The sequence below is a fragment of the Anguilla rostrata genome, chromosome 5 (assembly GCF_018555375.3).
Source record: "Anguilla rostrata isolate EN2019 chromosome 5, ASM1855537v3, whole genome shotgun sequence".
Lineage (NCBI taxonomy): Eukaryota > Metazoa > Chordata > Actinopteri > Anguilliformes > Anguillidae > Anguilla > Anguilla rostrata.
The window spans coordinates 7,477,503-7,501,321 of record NC_057937.1 but is presented as its reverse complement, the minus strand read 5'-3'; the positions used below and the strand labels follow the sequence as shown (position 1 = coordinate 7,501,321).

The 23,819-nt window shown below is 42.2% G+C and overlaps 2 protein-coding genes and 1 non-coding gene across 5 annotated transcripts; 1 reads left to right on the top strand and 2 right to left on the bottom strand.

The window, feature by feature from the left end:
• Positions 1-2,368: 2,368 nt before the first annotated feature.
• Positions 2,369-2,442, bottom strand: trnai-aau (transfer RNA isoleucine (anticodon AAU)). The gene has a single exon. It is a non-coding gene; the product is annotated as a tRNA-Ile (tRNA).
• Positions 2,443-3,588: 1,146 nt separating this feature from the next.
• On the bottom strand, positions 3,589-9,670 carry exosc9 (exosome component 9). The gene is made up of 12 exons (XM_064334851.1): positions 9,501-9,670; positions 8,656-8,750; positions 8,319-8,438; positions 7,851-7,953; positions 7,563-7,700; positions 6,307-6,389; positions 5,928-6,060; positions 5,634-5,722; positions 5,353-5,499; positions 4,547-4,722; positions 4,320-4,398; positions 3,589-3,849 (listed from the first exon to the last, which is right to left on the bottom strand). The coding sequence occupies exons 1-12, from the start codon at positions 9,564-9,566 to the stop codon at positions 3,765-3,767; spliced, it is 1,314 nt and encodes a 437-aa protein (XP_064190921.1). The 5' UTR covers positions 9,567-9,670; the 3' UTR covers positions 3,589-3,764.
• Positions 9,671-11,103: 1,433 nt separating this feature from the next.
• On the top strand, positions 11,104-20,669 carry LOC135254570 (annexin A5-like). 3 transcript variants are annotated; one of them, XM_064334847.1, is made up of 13 exons: positions 11,104-11,225; positions 11,451-11,483; positions 14,482-14,557; positions 15,613-15,707; positions 16,109-16,222; positions 16,647-16,737; positions 16,834-16,913; positions 17,173-17,223; positions 17,890-17,983; positions 18,532-18,627; positions 18,876-18,934; positions 19,376-19,498; positions 19,973-20,669. In XM_064334847.1, the coding sequence occupies exons 2-13, from the start codon at positions 11,481-11,483 to the stop codon at positions 20,033-20,035; spliced, it is 945 nt and encodes a 314-aa protein (XP_064190917.1). In that variant the 5' UTR covers positions 11,104-11,225; positions 11,451-11,480; the 3' UTR covers positions 20,036-20,669. The 3 variants fall into 3 exon arrangements, with proteins under 3 accessions (XP_064190917.1, XP_064190920.1, XP_064190918.1); XM_064334850.1 differs by having other exon boundaries at positions 11,137-11,229; XM_064334848.1 differs by having other exon boundaries at positions 11,149-11,225; positions 11,448-11,483.
• The last annotated feature ends 3,150 nt before the right edge of the window (positions 20,670-23,819 follow it).

The window sequence follows — 23,819 nt, the reverse complement described above, 5'->3', positions numbered from 1 at the left end:
CATAATTAAAGACAATTAAAAATAAAATAAAAATCCATATTGCTTACCAAAAACAAACACATGAACAAATATATGACAAACCTAACAATTATTAAATGAAATATTTGTAGTAGCCTACTACTGCTTATTGTTATTATTATTATTATTATTATTATTATTATTATTATTATTATTATTATTATTATTATTATTATTTCGATGAAATAGTTTGACCACAATAAAAATAAATATTGCCTCTGAACGTTCTCAAAAACTCTGCTTGAGCTTTAGTTCGAAACGATATATGTAGACAAAAAACACTGCTAATATAGTTTTTATAGTTTTCTTAAATATTGACTTAAATGTAACGGAAGGTCAAAATAGGTTTTGTATATGTATGCACTATATATAGGTATATATAGTTTTTTTTTTGTTTTATTTTAATATATAAATGTATACTATATCATATAAAAACAGAGATCAACCCAATACTACTACAATGAGAAGCCCCGCCTATTGTGCATAGCCTACAAGCATTGAAATTTTTTATAGCGTGAAAAAATAATAATCCAGTCGACTGCATTTGTCACGGGTCATTCCAGTAAAATATTACGACTTTGAAAATATTTAGACCCCCACAAATCACAAAGACCTTCGGGGAAGAATAAACAATAAAAACAGGCAGAAAATTGTTTTGTAATTGACATTTTTTGTTTTACCTCTGAGATTTTCCTCCAGCCAGGGAGGTGATAATTTCAATAAGCACGCGCAACTATGGCATATCCCCGAAGTGCAGCTATGATCACAGCAGTTCTGAGCCTTGCAGTCTCCAAGGTGATTCGGGCAACAACGGCCGTTGTGCACAAATCATCAAACTGAAAAGACACAGACTTCGACGTACAAGAAAGAACCGTTATTTTAAAAGACCGCAAAATCTACAAAGACAAGAATATAACCGATTACAATGACAGCGTGTACTTACAGATAATATGAATTCAACTTGACTACTGTAGCCTATATCCGCATGGTCTTCCCTAACAGAATACTTGTCTGACCTATTTCTCAGAGATACACTTAAAGCAGTGGAAACTTTGCATCGTTCTGCACCATTTTATACATGATGAGCCGTCAGTAATAGGATTATTAAACAAAAACCGTCTCAGGCGCTGGCGTTAACCTTTTTAAATGCCTAATTAGGTTTTTGCGCAGAAAAATTAGATTTAACATTGCACTGGCTGCATTTTCGGTTGATGCTAAAACAATTTAAAATGCATTATACTGCTCTCTGCCAATCACCTAAACATACATATTTTCACAAACATTAAAGATATAATATCTTTTAGAGAATGCTATCTGTATGATCTAATAAACTAATTACTCTCTGCCGCTGCCTGGCTCGATTAAGGTGATAAGGGAGCTTTGTCACTGTAATGTGCCATATGGCGCCATCTGCTGAAAGTAAGAGCAATTGCTCTTAACATCGGTTATTCGGGAGCGGGACTGGTCGGTTGTCTCATTTTAAAGTAGATAGACACTTAAACAGACCTACACCAGCTGTGAATAATGTGTTAAAACCGTTATGTCCTATTAAGATAAATCATCGTTCTGGGAGAATTGTAACTGTATCTTATTAGACAACCTATATTAGCCAACAATGGCAACAGCAGCATCGTCATCATAATTACAATTATCATTAGAATATCCTTATAATTTGACTACTGCTACTAACTGATAGTTGAAAAGATTGTATAACCACCTCCTACCCATGTAATGTTATATGCAACATTTCCAGCATTTTAGACAACCAACAGCGTGGCACTATTCCATGAACGCATCGCCCTGCTTCCGACCAAACTCACAAAATTAATTTGCTAATATGTTTATTACTGTGTTTTTAACGCGACTGTGAACATTTATACTCACGATGCAATCTAACTAATTATTACAGCACAGGGAAAAAAGTCATTTCCATAAGACAGTGAGAGATAAATTAAACTGATTTAATTGTGAAAGCGCGACCTCTTATGGCCCACTCAATTCATTACAAGGCTCAAAAACGCCAACTCGACAGAGATCCATTGCATTGTCTGATTCAAATAACAAAGTGGGGTATTTTACGACGCATGTTAAGTGTTCGAATTACGAGAGGAACTGGGGGGATTGGGGGGGTCTGACCCCCCTAATTAAGACTTGGACCCCTCCAAAAGAGGTAAAAACAACAGGTCGGGGTGTCGAAACATTTATATATTCTTCTTACCTGTAATCATAAATATTACAATATATTTCCCATCAGTGTCGTCAGTAGACACAAACCCTTGGAGAGCTCTTAGGGCTTACTGTAATTATTCAACTAACGTGTGGACTTGCCAAAAAAAAGAAAGAAAAGGTTTGGCCCGTACGGGGATCGAACCCGCGACCTTGGCGTTATTAGCACCACGCTCTAACCAACTGAGCTAACCGGCCACGGCATTTTACTTAGTAATACACATATATGAACGTACCTCATTATTCATAAATAATACAAAAGACCATTATTCTGTTTACGTTACGTGTTGTCCATTCTCACCGCAGCTCCACTAAATTCCACGAGGGACAACAATCCGATTGAGTTTTGCAGACAGCCTTCTATATTGACTTGAATCAACGTTTCCATTAATCATATCTGCCTCCATCTTTGTATGTGATCACTGTCGAATTTATCCGCTACGCAGAAGTCTGTAGCATTCGCCTATGTAAATACCATACAAAACACTATCCCAGAGTGGAAAAACAAGATTGGTCTTGACAACAATGTTCAGATATTTATGAACGCGCAATAGTCATTGATGTCATAAAACGGCCACGTTCAGTGAGAAGGGGAATTAGGCTGGCGTGCAGTGATCTGTCGCTTAGCATGCGAGAAGTAGCAGGATCCCCGCCAATGCGGCACGGTTCCTCCATTGCTGTAAAGGGATCACGAAATCTACGTCCTTAAAAGCGACTACTTTTAATACATCGTTTTGCAGTACATGCTTTCCTCCTCTTCCTCGCTACAAGTCTGTTCCTATGTAGGCTACCTTTCAGTTGGCCGTTGGTTGACCTGACCCACTACTCCGTGCACCCAGGGGGTGATTTGTAATTCAAACTAAACTTGTTTTTTGCAAGTTCTTGCATGATTTAAACAAATTAAACAATATTTCAATAATTGAAATACCGGATCTTGCCTTGAGAGCTGTTTTCAGGAACAGATGTCAGACTCCAGTCCCGGAGGGCCATTGGTCATGGTTTTTGGGGTGGCTCGACACCTGTGGCCCATTTAAGTCATTGATTGGCTGAAGAGTACTGGGAATTTATTTTGACAGCACTCGAAGGCATTTGTTTTAACAATTGTAATTGTTGTAATTGTAAAAGTAATTGCATGAGGACTGTTTTTAAAGCTTGGTGGACTGTATTGTAACCTTTATTCATTGTAATTCCATATTTTACTTTTATTTCATTGCAACAAATGCTTTCACGTCACCTCTCCTGAAACAGGTTGTGTATAACTGCTCCCACCTCTCCTTAAATGGTTAAATGTGTTTGCAACTTGGGAGAGGTTGGTTTTTAGGGACAACATGATTAAGTGGTAGATTTAATAAAGTTGTACAAAAAGATTTGCTTTTAATCGTGAAGAGTTGTGGGTGAATTAACCCATTTTAAACATTCATTGTAAAGACAAGAAGAAAAAACAATTTAAGGGTTGTGGTCAAAGACAGAAGATCTCAAAACTGCAGGGGAAATGATCTGTAACCACGGTAACAGGTCCTTCAGTGAACAGGCTTCTTCTTCTGCTGCTTCTTCTTCTTCTTGGCAGCACCTGTGCTTTGTGGCTGTGACTGACTTGCATGTAGCCTGTTAAAATATACAATACTTGTAAATATAAACCCAATGAAACGGGTCATGTGATTACAAGTCACGTGTAATCCAGAAATCTTAAATAACTTCCATTTATTGATTATACATTTAAACCTGTAAACAGTTATCTTTGTATGTTGAATTACGTTGCTACATAATTCATCTGTGTGTAAATGGCATCCAAAATATTTAGTGGATTTCACAATGTACATAATCGAAAGATGGAACCAGCAGTAATTATTCATTTTTAACGTTGCATCCTGAATCTGCTATTATCCTAAAATCATGTTAATTCTTTAAATGACACATTCTGACTTATGCCAATGATGATTATATAATCTGCAAAGCACACCCTTCTATTCTGTAACCCTGCAAAACAACATTGCGTTGGTGTGTTGTTCTGTATTACAGTAAATTCCTTCAGCAACATCTCTGTACGTGAAATGACTCCACAGTTATGAACTCACGTCGATTCTTTGACTTGTGTTTTCGGATTTAAAATGACAACTTCTTCCTCTTCACTGTCTGAGATGACGACAACTTCACCTGGATGTGAAAAATTAGTTGAGGGAATTTGTTTTGTTACCTGGTGTATTTATCAGTTCCTATACATGAAGCATGCAACTTAAGCATTCTTATTGAAATGCGCAACATCCCAGCATACAGACACAGACACGTGCACTGAATTACACACCTTTGCTTTTCTCCTGTCTCTGGTTCTCCTCTTTTATCTCCAGGCCTTCATCCATGACTTCATCGCCAGGCTGGTCTTCCTCTTCCTCCAGCTGCTCCAGGCCCCAGGCGTTCTCCAGGCTCTCTCCCACCTGGCCGGCCCCTGGCGCTCGAACCACCGGCGACGGCACCCTCCCGCTACCGGCCCTTAGCTAAGGAGGTACACACTCCAAGCACCAGATCACACCTAGCAGCACCCCCCCACCCCCCTACCCATATCCCTTAGCTAAGGAGGTTCCCGCTCCAAGCACCAGATCACACCTAGCAGCACCCCCCCACCCCCCCACCCATACCCCTTAGCTAAGGAGGTTCCCGCTCCAAGCACCAGAACACGCCTAGCAGCAGCACCCCACCCCCCCATACCCCTTAGCTAAGGAGGTTCCCGCTCCAAGCACCAGAACACACCTAGCAACAGCATCCCCCTCCCCCCAACATCCCCCCCCCCACCCCTTAGCTAAGGAGGTACACACTCCAAGCACCAGATCACACCTAGCAGCACCCCCCCCCCAACACACACACACCCCATACCCATTAGCTAAGGAGGTACACACTCCAAGCACCCGAACACATCTAGCAGCCCCGTCCCCCCACACACATTACACACCTAGCCGCACTCTTCACCCCAAACTACTTAGCTAAACAGGTACACACTCTTTGTGTGTGTGTGTGTGTGTGTGTGTGTATATATGTGTGTTCAATATTTTAATAAGAAACATTTCTGGATTTTCTCTTTTTTCCACAAATACTGGTCCTTTCAGCAAAGGATACACCTCAGGTGGAGACTCTGTCGTGATGGCATCGCTGGGGGCTCCCGTGTCCCCGTCACTCATCTCTATGGAAACTTCATCGCTCTTCAGCGCTGTGATTCGCTGCACGGCCATCAGCTCCGCAAAGCCAAATTTGCCTCCCTCTTTCCTGGACTCACAGTACACATTCAGCGTTAACATGGGGCTGCCACAAGGGGGCAGCGGTTATATTTGGGAGGAAGAGTCAAGAGGATTCAGGCAGGAAAAAGATCATTAAATCATTAAGCTGCACCTGCTACACACCTGGCTTTCCTGTCATTCTCCAGAGCTCTGTTGATGAGGTCCGTTATCTCGGACACTTTCACGCTTGCGATCTTGCTGCATCGTAAGACCTTGATGGAAACGCAGATCAGAAACGGGGAAACAATTTATTATGATCAGAGAGAAATCTGAACCTGGACCGGCCACGGTGCTCAGAGTATGCTGCGATTATGATTAGAGAGAGCTGATCTCGGATCAGTCACAGTGCTCAGAGTGTGCGGTGATTATGATTAGAAAGATCTGACCCTAGATCAGTCATGGCTGGATTGAGCTCACCTGGTCCTTCAGGAGCATGATTCCTCCACTGGACTGAATGGAGCAGATCTCTCTGTGTTTGTTCATGGCAATGACCAGCAGACCGTCCATCACTCTCTCCTCCCTTTCGCTGGGGTCCACCAGCAGGTATGTTCTGCGCAGCGGAGAGAGAGAGAGAAAGAAGACTTTCATACCAGGGCTTAAATCAAGGCCAAGACTCACTGCGGACATTAAATACCCCACTGCAGAAAGGATGGGGTTGGGGTTGGGGTTGGGATCTTTCTGCAGAAAGGTCAGGGTTGGGATCTTTCTGCAGATAGAACAGGGTCAGATAAGGTTAGAGTTTTGGGTGGGGTGACCGGCACTTCCTGAGTGCAGTGACTCACCCACAGTGACTCACCCTTCCAGGAAGAAGGCGAAGCTGACGCAGATGGGCATGTGATAAATGCTCAGGGGAACAGGGTCCCGTTCCTCTGGGCCGTACTGTGGAGAGAGGCGCACATGACCATCAGAAAGCACACGTCCTGCACCTGAGCATGAACCTGTCACACCTGAGCATATATCTCACCTGAGCATGAACCTGTCACACCTGAGCATATATCTCACCTGAGCATGAACCTGTCACACCTGAGCATAAGTCTAACCTGAGCATGAACCTGTCACACCTGAGCATATATCTCACCTGAGCATGAACCTGTCACACAGTCACACATGACATTTTTTTTCACACCTGAGCGCTAACCTGTCACCTGACCATTTAACCTTTCACACCTGAGCATGGAACCTGTTACACCTGAGCATGGAACCTGTCACACCTGAGTGTGTAACTTCTCCCCCTATCAGCTGTGCTTTGCTACAGCCCCAAAATTCAACCTCTATCCAATAAAATGCAGGTATGAGATTTAAGATTAATTAGAATTAAGATAAAGATCATCCCACTAACTTCCACACCCAGTTGATATAATCAGTCAGTCCTACACAAACATCCAACCTGGATTTTTTTGTGGTGCCAGGACTGGATTTATTCATGGTGCCAGGACTGGATTTAATCATAGTATCAGGACTGGATTTATTTTAGGAGCAAAGCAGCAGTCAAAACTGGGTGTAAACTGGGTTTAGTAAAACTAAACTGAAAAATAATTGTTTGTATGAAACATACTTGATGTGAATGTGCCATAGTTTGGCTATGTCAATACAAACTGTTCAGGGAATTGTAATACATGTAGAAAAAATGTAGTAGGAATAACACCAATCACAGTAATACATTGGATAAACATCTGTACATCATTTCTGTACTTCACTCTGGATTAGAGTATCTTATAAGAGACCGCAATGCAGATTTTTAATGTATACACCTGGACAGTGGGCCTCACAACACAACACTAACAACAGTGCACAACAGTATGACTCGGCAAGCCCAACTGTGATCTCCAGGTGCCTATGGAAGCCAAACTAATCAGACAATGACCACAGTAACCTCGTCCCCCTGGATGCCACCTGGCGTCTGAGTGCCAGCCCAGCGATGGCGCTGGGTGCCAATGGAACCAACTATCAGGTATGACCCAGTAACATGTCACCGGATGCCCAATCCGCGTCTGAGTGGCACAGCAGCATGCTGCTTGGTACCAATGGAAGCCAAACTAATCAGACAATGACCACAGTAACCTCGTCCCCCTGGATGCCCACGCCTGGCCGTCTGAAGTGGCACAGCCCAGCGATGGCCGCTATGCTAGCCGCGTCCATGAGGTTTCCCTCGTGGTTCAGCACGTGCACGTCCACTCTGATCTGCCACACCTGCAAAAACGAGTCGGAGGACGATAAAGATACCGACCAGAATCAGTGACTCATTAAATACAGTCATGTTTATATGTTCTCAGCATCGGCTGAGGAAACGCATGTTCAGTTTACTGTGTCTGGTGCGACAGCGTTGATATTCTAATTTACCTTTTCACCGGAAACCACACACAGAGACTCTGTGTCTATGCATTTGGAGTTCCGAAGGCATCTTTCTAGCAGTCGGTTTAACTTCACAAGTAAATCAGACTGCCTGAAACAAAGAAACGAACAAAGAAGAAAAACTTAAAATGAAACATACACCTGAGCTGAAAATAAGGTTTATCTGGTGATAAAGGGTTGTCCTCATACAATACTCCATGAACACCTAGAACACTTTTTACACAGGACTTACAGTTGCAATAAATATTTAATGAAAATATTAAGAAAACTAGGCTATTCCAAAAATTGGCTGCAGGAAAACAATGTGGGAGGAGAACCTTCTGAAGGCACTATATTTCTTAGGAAGTTACTCACAGAAAGTCAGGATGACAGGTTAAAATTTCTCATTCATGATTCATGATAATCCAGGATGCATTTCTGGGAACCAAAGTGATACGAGAACAACGGAAACCCAACCTGCCCGCCTCAAAGATGGGGGACGCCATGGGGGAGAGTTCCAGGGAGAGGAACAGGATGCCCTCCGTCGGTCTGTTCTCTTTGGGTGCTACCAGCTCACAAGACACCTGGGCCAGAACCCTGACAAGCAAAAACACATAAATAACCTGTTATGGAGGAGTGATCACAATCGGGTGTACGAGAGACAGAGAAATCCAGACAAGAGAAAAGATGAGATTAAAACTGACTGACTACTGGTTCTTGCGATGGAAAGTGAGAATACATTTTGCAGCATTTTTTTCTTCTTCTTAATTTCCAAAAAAAAGAGAGAATGTGAACTGTTCAGTGAATGGCTCACCTGGTCTTTCCAAGGTCAACAATGCAGCACCCATAGTCCGTTCCAAATGTGATCTTTATATTTCTGTAGTCATAAGTCTGTCTTCCATCCAAGCGCTGCAGTAGACATAAATAATAATAGCAGTAACTAGTGATACAGTAAACATTAATAACAATAACACAAAGCAGCTCTGCAGTACACATTAATAATGATAACACCAAGTGTTGCAGTACACATGAATAACAACACCCAGCGCTGCACTACACATTAATAACACTAACCAATGCTGCAGTACAAATAAATAAGGAAACAGGCTGTTACTTACGCCTCTATTGAAAGGAACAGTGTCTTTATTGCGAGTCAGTTGTAAATAATGATTAGAAATAGGTATATCAAAAACCGCATTTCAGACTGCTTATCGATGTAGCCTAATTAAAGTTAATTAGCCTGCGACTTGAAGGAGTCCTCTTAGATTAGCGACTACAGTGTTACGATCCAAGAGATGTATGCAAATTTGTTAATTTCCTTAACTGAAATGGAACAGACTCAAACCCAGATTAACTCAGTCACGGTGGTAATACTGCCAACGTCCCTAGTAAACATCAATAGTTCCACTGACAACTGGATATGCTACACTGACTATTCTCCAGCAGTAATCCATTAAAATGCAGTGAACCCGAGTTATCACAGCGAACTACGCCTTGGTTAACAAAACACGTATTAGCAACCGTTAGCAAACATCCCAATATGTCATAGCTATGTTTTGGGAAAATTGCCTAGCTATCTAACTATACCCAAGTTAACGTTAGTTCATTCACGTTTGTTCGCTTGAATTCCGTACAGCTTGTGCCGTCATTTTAATTTACCTTTTTTTCTTCGATGGCTTTCAACAGAAATTGCCGCTCGCAGTTTGATAACGGTGTTTCCCTCATTTTACTATATAAATTAATAGTATATGTAGCCAATGGAACGTGCTATTTCACTCCCTCTTACGGCATGCACTGAGCGTCGTACATTGATGACGAAAGCAATATCTGATGGCGGCGCCTTAAATGACGTTTTACCGACATGGATCCAACATAAGCATATGAGATCTGTTATTGAAAATACTGAAAATCACTTTCTCAAATATAAAAATTATATATGTATTTTATACATTATATGATTATAAATCTGTATTTCTTTGTACCTATATCATTTATATCTGTTATACTGTCATTTACACAAAAACAGATTTACTTCTTCATTTTAAAATATATTTCATCACCATTTTCACAAATGTAGCTAAAATGGCTGAGAGGCTGTGACTACAGGCTCTGACATGCCATTGGCTAATCATCCGAAATCGCTGACATTAAATTCATTACTCCACTGACCCTCTGAAGACATCACCGACAGCCTAGGAAAGCAACTCTGTTGACAACAGTAGTTCGATCTTTTTTTGGCCTAACATAGTGTTTTATGTTGGAGATGCAGCTTTTATTAAACCAAGTCAAGGTCTGAAGCAAATAGATCAAGCTGTTGCTATGCAAACGCACGAGTACTGTTCTTGGCTTTCTTCCCGGCGATACTGAGATTTGCCTTTGGGTAATTATTAACAGGTGGCGTTCATTCACTGTTCCATCAGTGTAAAACAAGAAGTTCTCCTAAAGGAAGGGGAAGAGACAAACCTGGGAGTACTGTTAACTGTGGAAGGCAAGAACCAGAGAATTGTTTTTACAAAAAGCGTGCTTTAATAACTGATAATAAAATTGTACAGAGCTAATTATTTTATAGCATTTTTAATTTCATAGTGAACTGAATTTCCTTGATCAGTTTGGCTGTTTGTAAAGGTCCGTTGTTTCTGAGAATAAGTGAGAATGAGTAGAAGAGAGAGAGAGAGAGAGAGAGAGAGAATGAGTAGGGAGAGAGAGAGAGAGAGAGAGAGAGAGAGAGATCCATGTACAAACGAGGGAGAGACCCTGAACAAAAAAGGAAGTGAAATCCATGAATCAGTTATGCCACTGTCATGCAACAATATTGCAATGTTTCTCAACAGTACATACATTGTCATGTGAGGAATGGTCTGCCATTCAGCGTATTTATATTTCACTGGACGGCCAAAGTTTAGTAATTTGTGCAAAATGTTTCTCAAAGTAATAAGAGAAATAATTTGCCTTAAAAAAACTGAGGCTGGCAGCATCGACAAATGCCATGCATTTAACCTGAGCTACTTTAAACAAAGGATATAAACCTTCTTGTTTAAACTCTATGCCAAGCTATCAAACTTCCCCCATAGCTTCAATCACACACGTTTCTTTTAGTTAAAGTAAATATTACCTCTGGTATACAGTTACAAACTTCTCGCCTATCGCCATATCGTTGTATTTTTTTGCATTGCTATCACGAACGGGAAGCGTAAAAATTTCCAAAAATAAAGTCAAACTGTCAATTAAAACGACATCTCCCAGACTTCATTTCTGTTTTGCGCACGGTATTAACTCAGCTGGGTGTGGCAAAGCGTAGAACGAAATACAGAAAACTTTCCTTTCCCTTCTGGCAGCTTACTGTGTCCTGTGACTTGGGTTGGAATACATCGCAGACGCTATTAGGTAGGTTTCCTAGACTTTAGCAAGTAGTGAAACGAACTCAAATTATGTACGTTTCAACAGGCGATCATATACTTGTGCACCCATGAATAGCGGTATTTGTTGAAAAGGTGTATTTTGACATCACTGCAGTACTTATAACTCATGAATGAACCGATTAAATATATGTGATGTGTCAATGTTAATGTTTTATTTTTTGTCTTGTCTTTGTGATTATCTTGCAAGCAGCATCAGTCTCCCCTGAAATAAACATCGAAAATGGTAAGTTGATCACGTTCTCTTAGTCTAATAGGTTGTATGTTTAAATGCGAAACCAGTGCGGCCACATTGGTATCCCTAGTTGTACAAAGACACCGCCCACTCTATTTCTCAGTTATTCTTAAATATTGCGCAAATGAACTATTAACTAGCGAAAAGCCCCAGTTTATGCGAATGGGATGCTTTCTGAGTAATTATTTTATTGCAAAACTTTACACACATTTTAGACTGAATTTTGTATGAGAACGGTACAGTTGAGACTTTAAAATCAGTGAAAGAGAATGGCGTGTTATTTTTTTTATTATTGAGATTTTCGCATAGACAGGAAATCCATTTTTTTCGGCTTCCCGGAGTTTAAGGGAAAAAGCACGGTTATTTTTTTATATAGTCTAAGCCCGATTTAAGATGAGAGGAAGGAAAACCTGACAGGATAAATGCCATTTTCTTAGACTTTTTGAAGTGAGAAGGCAGTCCGCCTTCACGTATGGATTCACTTATTCAGACGGAGTTACGGAGGAGCAGACAGCGTTACAGATAGAGATGGGATCACAGCCCAGGAGGTGTCGTGGCGTGGAGCTGAACACCAAGGCGCAAGAGGAGATTAGACACTCTTAGGAAAACCCGCAGTACTCCACCATTTCTTCGGTTCAGTAAATAATACTTGAGGATGAAGACTAGTCTGTGTGACTCACGCGCTGGCTGCTTGCCATTTAGGGACTAGGGAGGCGCCGTGTACTGTACCCTAGTTATTTCCACGTGGAACGCTAAGGATGCTGGGAGTAATTACACGCGCTTGTATTTCACGCTTTATGTCTCGGTCGGTTACATGGGTGTGGCTGCGTATTGTGCTGTCTCAGAATATTGCTTTCTCAGAATACGCAGGTAGGCGAGGCAACGGCGCCCTTAACAACGCTCATTAATAAACATAGTGAGGTCTAAAGGAGTGGTCTTATCTTTTTAGTATGTATTTAAATAATGACTGCTAGTCAGCTGTAGATTTACTTAACTTCCTTGTGACGTCTTGCTGATTTAAAGCAGTCCTGTTGTTAAGAGACAGATTTCCAAACCATGATGCAAAAGAAAGACTAAATTCATTCAATAAAACATGGCAGAAAGGAAACATTGTGGTTATATGAACATGGAAAAGGGACAGTTTCCTGGGAGAACAATCTTGCCCCTTTTCCCATCCTGCCATCACAGTTTAGAGTCAATACCTGTCCCCAAGAACTGGTAGTTCTCCACTTGTTCTACAACCTAGACTTTCATGGTTGTAACCCTGTGGGTTGCAGCATGGGACCTATAAAATCTATAATCATGTCTCCTGTCCGAGATATTCAGGTGCAGAAAAGATTAATCCCACCAAGAAACAAAGTCGGGACAATTACTGGACCATGATCAGACTCGTATTCCAGGAGCAGTCTGACAGTAACTGAATCATCTGCAGACTTAACTGACCCTGTTTCCAGGTTTACTGCAGCACATACCAGCGTACAATAGAGGGTGAAAGAATTCAACCCTGGGGAGAAAAAGTAGAGGAGCTGAGAAAATCAGCTGTTATCTCCATTTACTTTCTCCTTCTGGCTCCTGCTACTCAAACTCAAAAGTCCATCCAACCAAATTAAAGTTCAGTTTAGAGTTGTCCAGTCTCATTGTTAATATGTGATTGAATAGTGTTTAAAGGAGATGGGGAAAAACAATAAATATAAGTCTTGCCAAGTTACATTCCTTCCTATTGAATAACAAAAGCAATTGTGTTGATAGAAGGGCTTTCAGAGCTAAACTTGAATTAAACAACACAAATAAAGCCTACAGAGCTAAACAATAATTTAGACTGGTGTAGACTTGAAATGGTTAGCAAAGTCTACATCTGCTGGTCCCCTAGCACAGATGACCCATCATGGGTGTGTTTTAAAATAGAACATCAAGTATAAAAAAAAAAAAACTGAGGCAGGATACACCATTTCCTGCCTCTAATACCAAGAGGAAGGCCGTCATCACACCCTCAATGACTAATTAACTGCCAGTCTCCAAGACCCTGATCAACAGCTCACCCACATAGCCCTGTAATCAAGTGCTGAGTCAAAGAAATCTCTCAAACTAAGCGAAAAATGAAAACACACGCTAAAGGAAACTATATGACTACTACTAAATGTTTATGGAAGAAGTGAAGCCGAATGTTGGCAATGTGTTTAAGTCCGCTGTTTAGTCTATGAGCGATCTGCTTGGAGGAAAAAGCGTGCTCAGTTCTCTTCAAAAGCTCTGCGCTCGCTAGTTTTCAAAGGACTTCATTATCAGGGATATACAATAAGGGCAGCTGATCTCAAGTCATTAAGAACCTTAGGGCCGCTTCTTTTTGGCACCAGTATTACTAATGCGTGTTTCCACAAAGTTCACATGCTGAAGACTTTAGGACACACGTTATAGTCCGTCTAACTCCACATTGAAATGCCATTCATCAAAACTGACAAACTTTAGAGCTTTTGCAAGTTCAATATCTCATTTAAAAGCATCCATATTAATCAGCTCTGACCTGATGTTAGCCAACTCATTGCTTTCATTCCAGACCATGCTGAGAAGGGCCTTGCAGAGACCTTTAGAGGGGCGGGTGCTCAAAGGGCACACCAGCCTCCAAAAACTGTTCTATGACACCTGGTTACTGTACAGAATATATTTTACCAAAATGAAAGACCCCTTTATTTTATCTGCGAGGAATGGAGCCAGCGACATTTCCTGTTTCCCACATCCTGTTTATTATCCCCGTGTGTGCTTGAGACCTGAGACCCAGCAGTATGCGCCAGTGTGGACGCACTGTAAACACACACAGCCCATGACTTACATAAGTACTGTGTTTGTGTGTGTGCGTGCGTGCGTGCGTGCGTGTGTTTGCATGCGTGTGTTTTTTTTGTGCTGCTCTGGATAAGATGTTGCTCTGCTCGAGTCTGCTAAGTGATTGTAATGTGATGTACTGTGTGTGTGTGTGTGTGTGTCTCTTTTTCGGCAGGCCACTGTGAAAGCAAGCGGTAATTTCAATGCCAATGGCGACGCTGAGGTCCTGTTCAAGGCAATGAAAGGGCTGGGTGAGTGAGCGGCACACAGCGCCTGCCATCAGTCTCCAGTTCTGCACCTCTCTGTGATGATGTCATTCTGAAAATGGTATTATGGTCCATGGTATTACAGCCCATTTTCAAAATCTAAACCAAGGACAGTTGCTTGCACATTTCTTTGCCCACATGTTTGTTCATTACAGTTCATTACAGTGTTTTGTTGGGTCATAGGTCATAATCTCCCTCATAACGTAAAACAGTGTGCAAATCAAGTAAACCAGTCACAAGATCCCTTCTCAAGTTGGGCATGGACACTCTGTACAGTATTTTGTTATAGTAAGGACATTTTCCAGTTGAATTCACAGCATGCATGAACAAGTCGGTCCGTTCTTTTTTTACAAGACTGAAATATGTTTACTGAAGTCCTGTGGGGACAGTTGGAAAGTTTTTGTTGCATTTCAGATATTTATAATGAGTGCCCATCTCCACTTTTGGAAGCCGTGCTTGTTTACTGGCATTCCGTGCGGTCACACCAAACCAATCTGTCCGGGACCTGTCCTCCTGACACTGAGCTTCTCTTCAGCTCTTCCAGTTGAATGCTGTCATCTGATGTGACGATTTATGACTCCTGTTTATGCAGCGCATCCGCAGCGGTCTGTAATTACGGGGTGAACAGCTTTAGCCGATGCAGCTCTCATTTCGTATTCTCCCGCCATCTTGTTTGGTGGTGACTTTGGCCGTGAATGTACATTGCACACTACCCCAATCCTGACCTCTGTTTGGAAAAGATTTTCTGATTTTATCGATCGCTTTTAATACGCTACGTGGTTTAACTCCTGACAGCAGAATCACTGATGCCCTGTAAACCCAATATATCTCTTAAGGCATCAAACAAGATCTCCTAGTCTCTCTATTGCTAGTCTGAAGGGATTCTAGTCTCTCTCTTGCTAGTCTAAAGGTAACTTTTCTCTCTGGGGTCTGCTGTTTCTGAAAGGGGAGCTTGCTGACTGTCCTTGCTGCTTCAGGTGCAGTTGTGACTTTAGCTCCTGTTCTCCAGTAATAGCGTTTCGGTGGCTCGTGTTTTCTAGGCACTGATGAAGCCGCCATCCTGCAGCTCCTGACTGCCCGTAGCAACGCGCAGCGGCAGCAGATCAAAGCAGCTTATAAGACCCTGCACGGAAAGGTGAGGTCAGCGAGAGCCACTGTGGCACGTTTCCATGGTGACGTGTAGACCTGTAGCCACCCTGGACATGGCACTATAGAAATGGCAATCTATGATGTCAAACCCCTTAAAGAAAAGCCAGGTTAATAATAGTGAAACCCAATAGCTAATCTGATGGTTTTGGTAAATGTCTTTGTTCACAGTGTTCTGCCTGGGATGGTATTGTATTGAGTAAGTGAAGGCATATCAGTAGAGTTGGATGAAAAGACCTGTGCTTGCTGTTGATCTGTTTGTGCAATGCTGGCACAGTGTTTAAGTGATAATCTTATCAGTAAATATCACAATGTTCCAGTGTTCTCTCTCAGCTGAATCCCCAGGCAAACACGGTTTGAATGCTTTTCTTTTTTCCTGTTTTTCCTCAGGACCTGGTGAATGATTTAAAATCTGAACTGGGGGGAAAGTTTGAAACTCTGATTGTAGGTCTTATGACTCCACCCATCGAATATGATGCCACGCAGCTGAGGAACGCAATAAAGGTAAATCACAGTCTCCTGCCAGACATAGTCCCCGCTTTATAGTGGTGCGTGTTTTCTTATTCCTGATGATGTCACGACAGCAGGTCAGTAATGATGTCTGTGCTTTCCTTCCTTGCATTCATTGCTAGGGAGATTTAGGGAGACCTGGCCTTTAGAAAAATAGAATTTATACACCTGCTGGAATGTAGGTGCAGTAGTCTCCTTCACTGTGGATGGATGTTGGTACAGTAGTCTCCTTCACTGTGGATGGATGTTGGTACAGTAGTCTTCTTCACTGTGGGTGGATGTTGGTGCAGTAGTCTTCTTCACTGTGGGTGGATGTGGAGGCAGTAGTCTTCACTGTGGGTGGATGTTGGTACAGTAGTCTTCTTCACTGTCGGTGGATGTGGTTGCAGTAGTGTTCTTCACTGTGGATGTTCTCCAGGGTGCAGGCACTGATGAGAAGGTGCTGATTGAGATCTTGGCGACTCGGAGTGCGCAGCAGATCAAAGACATCATCAAGGCCTATAAAGAAGGTGAGAAATCCTGTGTGAGTGTGAGTGTGTGTGTGTGTGTGTGTGTGTGTGTGTGTGTGTGTGTGTGTGTGTTACTAACACACTGCTGTGTTTCAGAGTACAATCATGACCTTGAGGAGGACATTACTGGAGACACCTCCGGACACTTCAAAAGGATGATGGTGGTGCTCCTGCAGGTGTGTGTGTCAGAGTGCCGGATTGTGGGGACTCCAGTAAGACAGGAAGAGGCGTGCACGCAGGGGGTTAACCCTAAACACTAAACCCTGTGGGGACTGTGGAACACATTACATTTATTTAGCAGACGCTTTTATCCAAAGCGACGTACAAAAGTGCATATTATGGTCATTGGAACAACAAACCCGGTGTAATGCAGGAGCTGGTGGCACACAGGAAGGTAAAAGCTAAACTGCTGTTTTTGATTCATTCTTTCCTCAGGCCAGTAGGCAGCAGGGGGTTGATGAAAGCAAAGTGAACAGTGACGCTGAGGTCAGTCTGTGATGACACCACACACACAATGCAATGCATACAACACAACCCGCACACTTACACACGCGCCCATGCACGCATGCATGCATGTACGGGTATTACTGTCCTGTGGGTGGATGCATAGACACATATATTTAGCTAGACAGGCAAGCACACTTTCAGCTAACCTAAGCTTGTTAAGTCCCAGAAGTAAGGGTGCACTGTGCATGTTGAGTGCAAAACATTGGAGCTCCCATTAAAATGAAAGGGAAATATTTTTGAAGGCAAAATGACATTCCTCAAATTGTTACGCTTCATATGAAAAGCAGAGTTTGAAAATACGTGATATGTAATTAAATATGTCAATTTTAAGAAATGTTTTACCTAAACCTATGGACCAAAGCAACCATTGTTAAAAAAAAATACTGCTACTCACAGTTAAATTTGTGATCACAAAAAATTTACCGATGAAGTTTTTAGTTGTTAAACCACTTAGATTTTTTACTGTGGATTCAATGGGCAGAAAGCTCTTTTGCACTCATCATGTGTAGGAGAGGCTGTTTCCCGTAACTTCCTAGGCCTCACCGCTTAGCCCCTCCTACCCTCTCCAGTTCCTATGTACGCTGAATGTCCTGTAATGGATATATTGGGAGAGCTCCCTCTAGTGATCACTGTGATGCACCACAGGCGCTGTTTGCTGCTGGAGAGAAGAAGTTTGGCACTGATGAGGAAACGTTCATCACCATCCTGGGCAATCGGAGTGCTGCTCACCTGAGGAGAGGTGTGTGCTCCTCTTGCTCCCGCTCCTCCTCCTGGTCTACTTGTTCCTCCTGCTCCTCCTGGTCTACTTGTTCCTCCTGGTCCTCCTGGTCCACTTGTTCCTCCTGCTCCTCCTGGACTACTTATTCCTCCTGGTCCTCCTTGTCCAACTGCTCTACTTGTTCCTCCTGGTCCAACTGGTCTACTTGTTCCTCCTGGTCCTCCTGCTCCTCGTGGTCTACTTGTTCCTCCTGGTCTTCTCGCTCCTCCTGCTACCCCTGCTGCTCCTCATGCCAGTTCTGATCTTCAGACCATCTCAAACTTAAGTAAATACACAAAATTTACATTCATAAAAATTATCTAGATTCATTTTCTCTACATTGTTCCTCTTTTGTATTGTAGGATTGTCTTAGTTAGTTGGGACAGGAAAATGTTTTCTTATATTTTTGTAGAACACAGAATTGTCTTCTGATTGTTAAAAAATAACATTTTTGTTTTCAGAAATGTTTAATGGGTAATACAGTACAGTACATATTTGTGTGTAAGACCCAGTATTTGTGTGACCCTCAGTGTTTGCTGAGTACATGAAGCTCTCTGGATTTGAAATTGAGGAGACCATTAAGAGAGAAACATCTGGAAGCTTGGAGGATATGCTTCTGGCTGTGGGTAAGAGCTGATCTTTAGGAACATTTGGACTCTTTCACATTATTACAAATTGATTAGATAACCTGCATGAGGATAGATACCTGGTTATATTCCTTACATAAGGTCTGCAATCATTTACATTTATATATTTTTTTACCTGTATTTAAATAATTGTGTGGGGATAAAGGCTCACTCTATAGATTAATTCCTGTTGTTTATGTTGCAGTAAATGAGAAAAGCTTGAGATTTAAAATGTTGTCTTCCCACAGTGAAATCTGCAAGAAGTATTCCAGCCTATTTTGCAGAAAGCCTGTATAACTCAATGAAGGTATCAATCTGTACTTTTTGTACATTTTCAAAAATGGAAAGGGGGAAGTATTCCTGCTATTGTTAACTAATTATTCAGCCAAACATAATCATGTAATGCATTTCTGAAATAACTGTTGAGCTACATATGTTTATGCTGGACTAGAGATTGTTTTTTTTCTTTCCCTCCATTTTTCACAATAGTTTTCAGTGGATCCATTGTCATACAGATTGCAATAGTGTGAAATACTATGTAGTTTAGCTCTTGTGAGACAGCACAGTGAATTAGAACAGTGTGTTGCTTTGTGGGAGCAGTGTGTAGTTTAACCCTTGTGAGATAACACTGATTTAGAGCAGTGTGTAGCTTTGAGAGAGCAGTGTGTAGTTTAAACCATTGCTTTGATTGAGCAGTGTGTAGTTTAACCCTTGCACTGACAGCTGGGTGATGTGATGTCACCATCAGGGAAGTGGTACTGATGACAACACCCTGATTCGCATCATGGTGTCCAGGAGTGAGGTGGACATGCTGGAGATCAGGGCTCAGTACAGGAAGCTGTTTGCCAAGTCTCTTCACACCTCCATTCAGGTAAGCCATCACACCAGCTGTACACACACAGAAGCCTTCTGCTCCCAACCAGAAACAGTCAGGCAAAAACACATCAGGAACATCAGGGAAGATTTCTCGATTCCTGTGGAATTTACCTTTAGCTAATCTCCACCTCTTCCCATTGTTCTTTTGTAAAAATTTGACCTGGAAACTCTTTTGTAGTTACCTGCATGCTAATCCCTTTGTGAAATAAAAGGATTAGCGAGATTGGCTTGGTGCCAGACTGCATACTCACTAGTTTGTAGGTAACTGGCGAGCTTAGATGGGCTGAATGGCCTGTTCTCAGTATGTATTCATATGTTCTTAATGGAATGTCTCTTCTCACTGACCGTTGGATTGTCAGTATTGGTGTTTGCGTGCATGTTGAGTGCATCCGCACGGTGTCTGTTTCTTGGGTAGGGTGTCAGTTGCTTGTGTTGATGGGCTTTTTTTGGGGGGGGGTCTGTGTTTCAGCAAGACACATCGGGGGACTACAGGAAGACCCTCCTGATCCTGTGCGGAGGCGATGATAAGTGATGACATCACGCAGTGGGGCGTGGCCTGACACCAGCATGTGATCAGCATGCGCTGATAATCCATGAGTATAACTGCTCTCAAGTGTACTGCCTGTCATGTGCTGGCATGACACAAGTGTATTACCTATATTTGTTCTGCAAACTTCATTTAGTCATGTTGTTTAAAACTCTTATTAATATGCCAGTTATGTGTTGCCAGCATCATAGCATGTCAGTTTTTTTTAATGCTACCGTTAACAAATAGGTGCTCAGTGTGTTTGCAATTGTTTCTTTTTTTAAAAATATTGACACCCAACATGAAGTTTAGCACATCCAGTGCCCACCCTGAATTGGAAGGTCAAACTGTTTACAAACACAGCTTCGTTCATATGTGAATCTTTGCCGATTTGGGAGAATGTGGACATCCTGGGTTCCCCTCGGAAAAACACGTGGAATGGTTTCTTTATGAAAGATGACACCTCAGCCTCCTCATTAGTTCAAACACCACGCATTTGTTTTTTGCTGACCCCGCCCACAAACCCTGTAGACCCCGCCCATCAACCCTGTCTGTTACGCAGATGCACGTGTATCATGGTGCTTTGGAATTTGAAATGTAGGCAATGTGGAAATGCAATAAAGAATGCACTGCAGCCCTGGCTGTGTTTGTTCAGTCCTCCTGCTTTCAACACTGGATGAGTTTACCCACTAGGGGGCGTCATTGTGCCATATTTGGCTGAAAAGTCTCCCAGTTGGGTTCTCCCACATTTACATTCTAGACATTTATTAGATACTATTATCTAGACAAATTTACACAGATTATATATTAACATACAGACCATTTATACAGTAGGATATTTTTTTTACTGAAGCAGTACATGTTAAGCGCTTTGCTCAAGGGTACAACAGCTGCACCCCAGATGGGAATGGAGCCCACAACCTACAGTTATGAGCCCAGACAATAATAAGACGTGTTTATGAAGATCGGGGCAGTGGTTTCCTGTAAATAATTTTTTTTTTAATTTTCAGTATTGTCTCTGTGCTACCAGTGTCATTTCCCATCCAGCTGCCCAGCAAGGGTCAGGGGTCATGTGTCAGAATGACTGGCGCTAAGTATTACCAACAGTGCTGTGCATAATGCGTCCTGCAGTGGTGAATTACCACACGGGGGCGCCAAAGTACAATGGAAGTTTAAAACCGCGTAACACTCAAAAAATCACCCGTAAACTTCGGCTGGTTCCACTGACACAATAAGCTGATTGTGGTTGAAGGGAATGCGTGAATGATTTCCGTTTTCATGTTGCAGCATGCATTTCTGCTGTGTGCATAATTCTCTGTGTACATATGCTGAATGTGTGTGGTGTTTTTTTTTACCATGTAAATGAAATTAGTAACATATGGCATATGTTAGTATTAGTAACATACTAAGCAAAGCAGAGATTTCATCTCCTCCAGTTCTTCAATCTGAGCTGAGCTGCAGGGGGTTGTATTTTACTGCACAGCTTTTTTTTTACTGCATTTCAGCATATCCTGGCTAATGGGAGGTACTCCTGAGGTACTATATAATAGCAGTGTAAATCAGTGGGGATAAAATACTGTGTAGTAGGGAGCACCTCAGTGCACACTCGCTAGCACCCAAACAGTAAATACCTGTGTGGCTGTTCAAAGAACAAGATGGAAAAAGAGCTGACTGCAGCCACTTTTATTTCTGAACCCATTCAGTCAACGCTAAGTGCAAAACCTTTGCTAAAGTGACCTTCCTTTTTTGAGTAGCTACTATCATATTCACATGTTTGTTTTCATCCATTTTGGGAGCCATGGAGGAGGGCAGGAAGAGGTGTATAATCTGCACCTCCTCCACAGGGCAAAGAGAGGGGCATAATCTGCACCTCCTCTACAGGGCAAAGAGAGGGTCATAACCTGCACCTCCTCCACAGGGAAGGGGGAATGTTATAATCTGCACCTCCTCCCTCCACAGGGCAGGGAGAGGGTTAGAGAGCATCCCTATTGACGTTGGCACTATTTTAGCAGCCAGTGGCAGCACAGAGAGGCCCTGAGCCAATGCCAGGTCACCTGTGCGTCTGGAGAAACAAAGACTTCAGCTCCACCCCAGAAACACTCACTCCGCATTCCAGGCCAACGCTCACGTGAGAGAGTGCACTGGTGCAAGTGGTGTCGGATGTGAGTGCTGAGGAGGGGGGGGTGTTGGTAATGGGGAGGGGGGTATGAGTAATTGGGCTCGGTGGGGTTCCCTGCACAGTTTCTGAATGAATAAGCATCTTCCTGTTTTCCCATTTTCTCCCAGCTGGGGGGCACAGTCTCAGGGTCAAAGGTCAACGCAAACTCAGTCTGCTGCTGCGCAAGTCAGCGCTCGCGGCCGAGGATGTTCCCTGGCCCGAGCGCTCCCATGTGACCCGGCTCATTTAAGGAGCGCAGGATGGTGAAGTGGTGCCTGGCCAGATAACTCGACAGTGAGCACATGTTGAGCCGCGCCCTCTCCACGGCTACATACACCCTCACACGCTCTCATATATAAAACAGGGAGGAAAATATAACTCGGGTTCCTGGTGCACATGAATGTAGTCCAATCGTTTTAGAGTCAGGACCAAAACCCCTGTGAATATATACATCTGAACTTTTCAAGGACAGAGCCTTCCTTATCATGTGCAGAATTCACATAAGGTATTCTCATGTATGCCTGTGTGTGTGCATGTGTGTACACGTGTGTATGTGTATGTGTGTATGTACGTGTGTGTGTGTGTGTGTGTGTGTATGTGTGTGTATGTGTGCGTGTGTGTGTGTGTACGTGTGTGTGCCTGTGTGTATGTCTGAAACACATGGGCTACATGGTGTGTGGTCAGTGTTATCTCAGTAAACAGCACACAGCGTGTGGGTGTTCACTCAGGGCTCCACTGTGGGAAAAGAGCTTTCATTTCACTGCTGCATTCCTCCTCTCACAACTAACAAGTAATGTTATAGTGTTAAAGTATCAAATCTTAAATAAAGATTTTCTGAATATCTTTAAAAATAGGCTGCTGGGCTTCCTTCATGTAGATATTAACGCATTTATTTTTTTTAAATTTGGAAAACGACCTGGTGAATATATATTTACCGCAAATATGTAGAAATTCCCTTTGTGCAATTTGATATATTTATTAATATGTCCAGTATATTATGACTTCACACTGTTAAAGTTATTAGCTTATATGCAGTACAACTTTCACACAAATTTACAGTGCAACAAGGTTGCGCAAGATTGTGGCAACTGCACAGTTTGGCCTTAAGTAAATATAGTAAATTAAATTAGGCTTATGGTTCTATGTAAGGTTTTGACATCTAAGACTCCTCTTTGAAAGGCTGACCTTTCCATAGATGATCATCAGCAAATCCTCTTTCTTCATACCAACTGTCACACGCAGCACAAGTCCATATATGTTGTATAATATGTAGGTTGTTGTTGTTGGATTAAAACCTAAATGATTAAAGTAGTTTCACTCCAGGATGCACCCCTGAAGACATTTTTTAAAACTTGTTTGATCTTAAGCTGAATTATAAGCCTTTGCAACCACAGCCAAGAGGGATGTAAATATTCAAGTCTGAACTTGATTTTATGAATGAAAATTTGCCATGGAAAATGAGATTGGTAACGATAAAAAAGTTGCATCCAATTTTTACTCCTCTTTGTTCTGTGAGCTGTGACTATATATCTAAATCAATGGTAAATCACCCTGTTCTTGGAAATCTTCCGCCTTGTAGGTTTTCATTTCAACTCTAATTTGTCACACCTAACTCAATCAATAGCCAGCTCA

Bases quoted from the DNA above. Each gene is read 5' to 3' on its own strand.
- exosc9 (XM_064334851.1), bottom strand. From the start codon at position 9,566: ATGAGGGAAACACCGTTATCAAACTGCGAGCGGCAATTTCTGTTGAAA. The intron at 6,390-7,562 runs GTCATTGTCTGA...CTCTCTCCACAG, and splicing joins AGGGGGACGAGGTTACTGTG to TACGGCCCAGAGGAACGGGA. The intron at 4,723-5,352 runs GTATCCTTTGCT...AAGGGCCGGTAG, and splicing joins ACAGAGTCTCCACCTGAGGT to CGGGAGGGTGCCGTCGCCGG.
- LOC135254570 (XM_064334847.1), top strand. The intron at 14,558-15,612 runs GTGAGTGAGCGG...CGTGTTTTCTAG, and splicing joins CAAGGCAATGAAAGGGCTGG to GCACTGATGAAGCCGCCATC. The intron at 16,914-17,172 runs GTGTGTGTGTCA...TTCTTTCCTCAG, and splicing joins TGATGGTGGTGCTCCTGCAG to GCCAGTAGGCAGCAGGGGGT.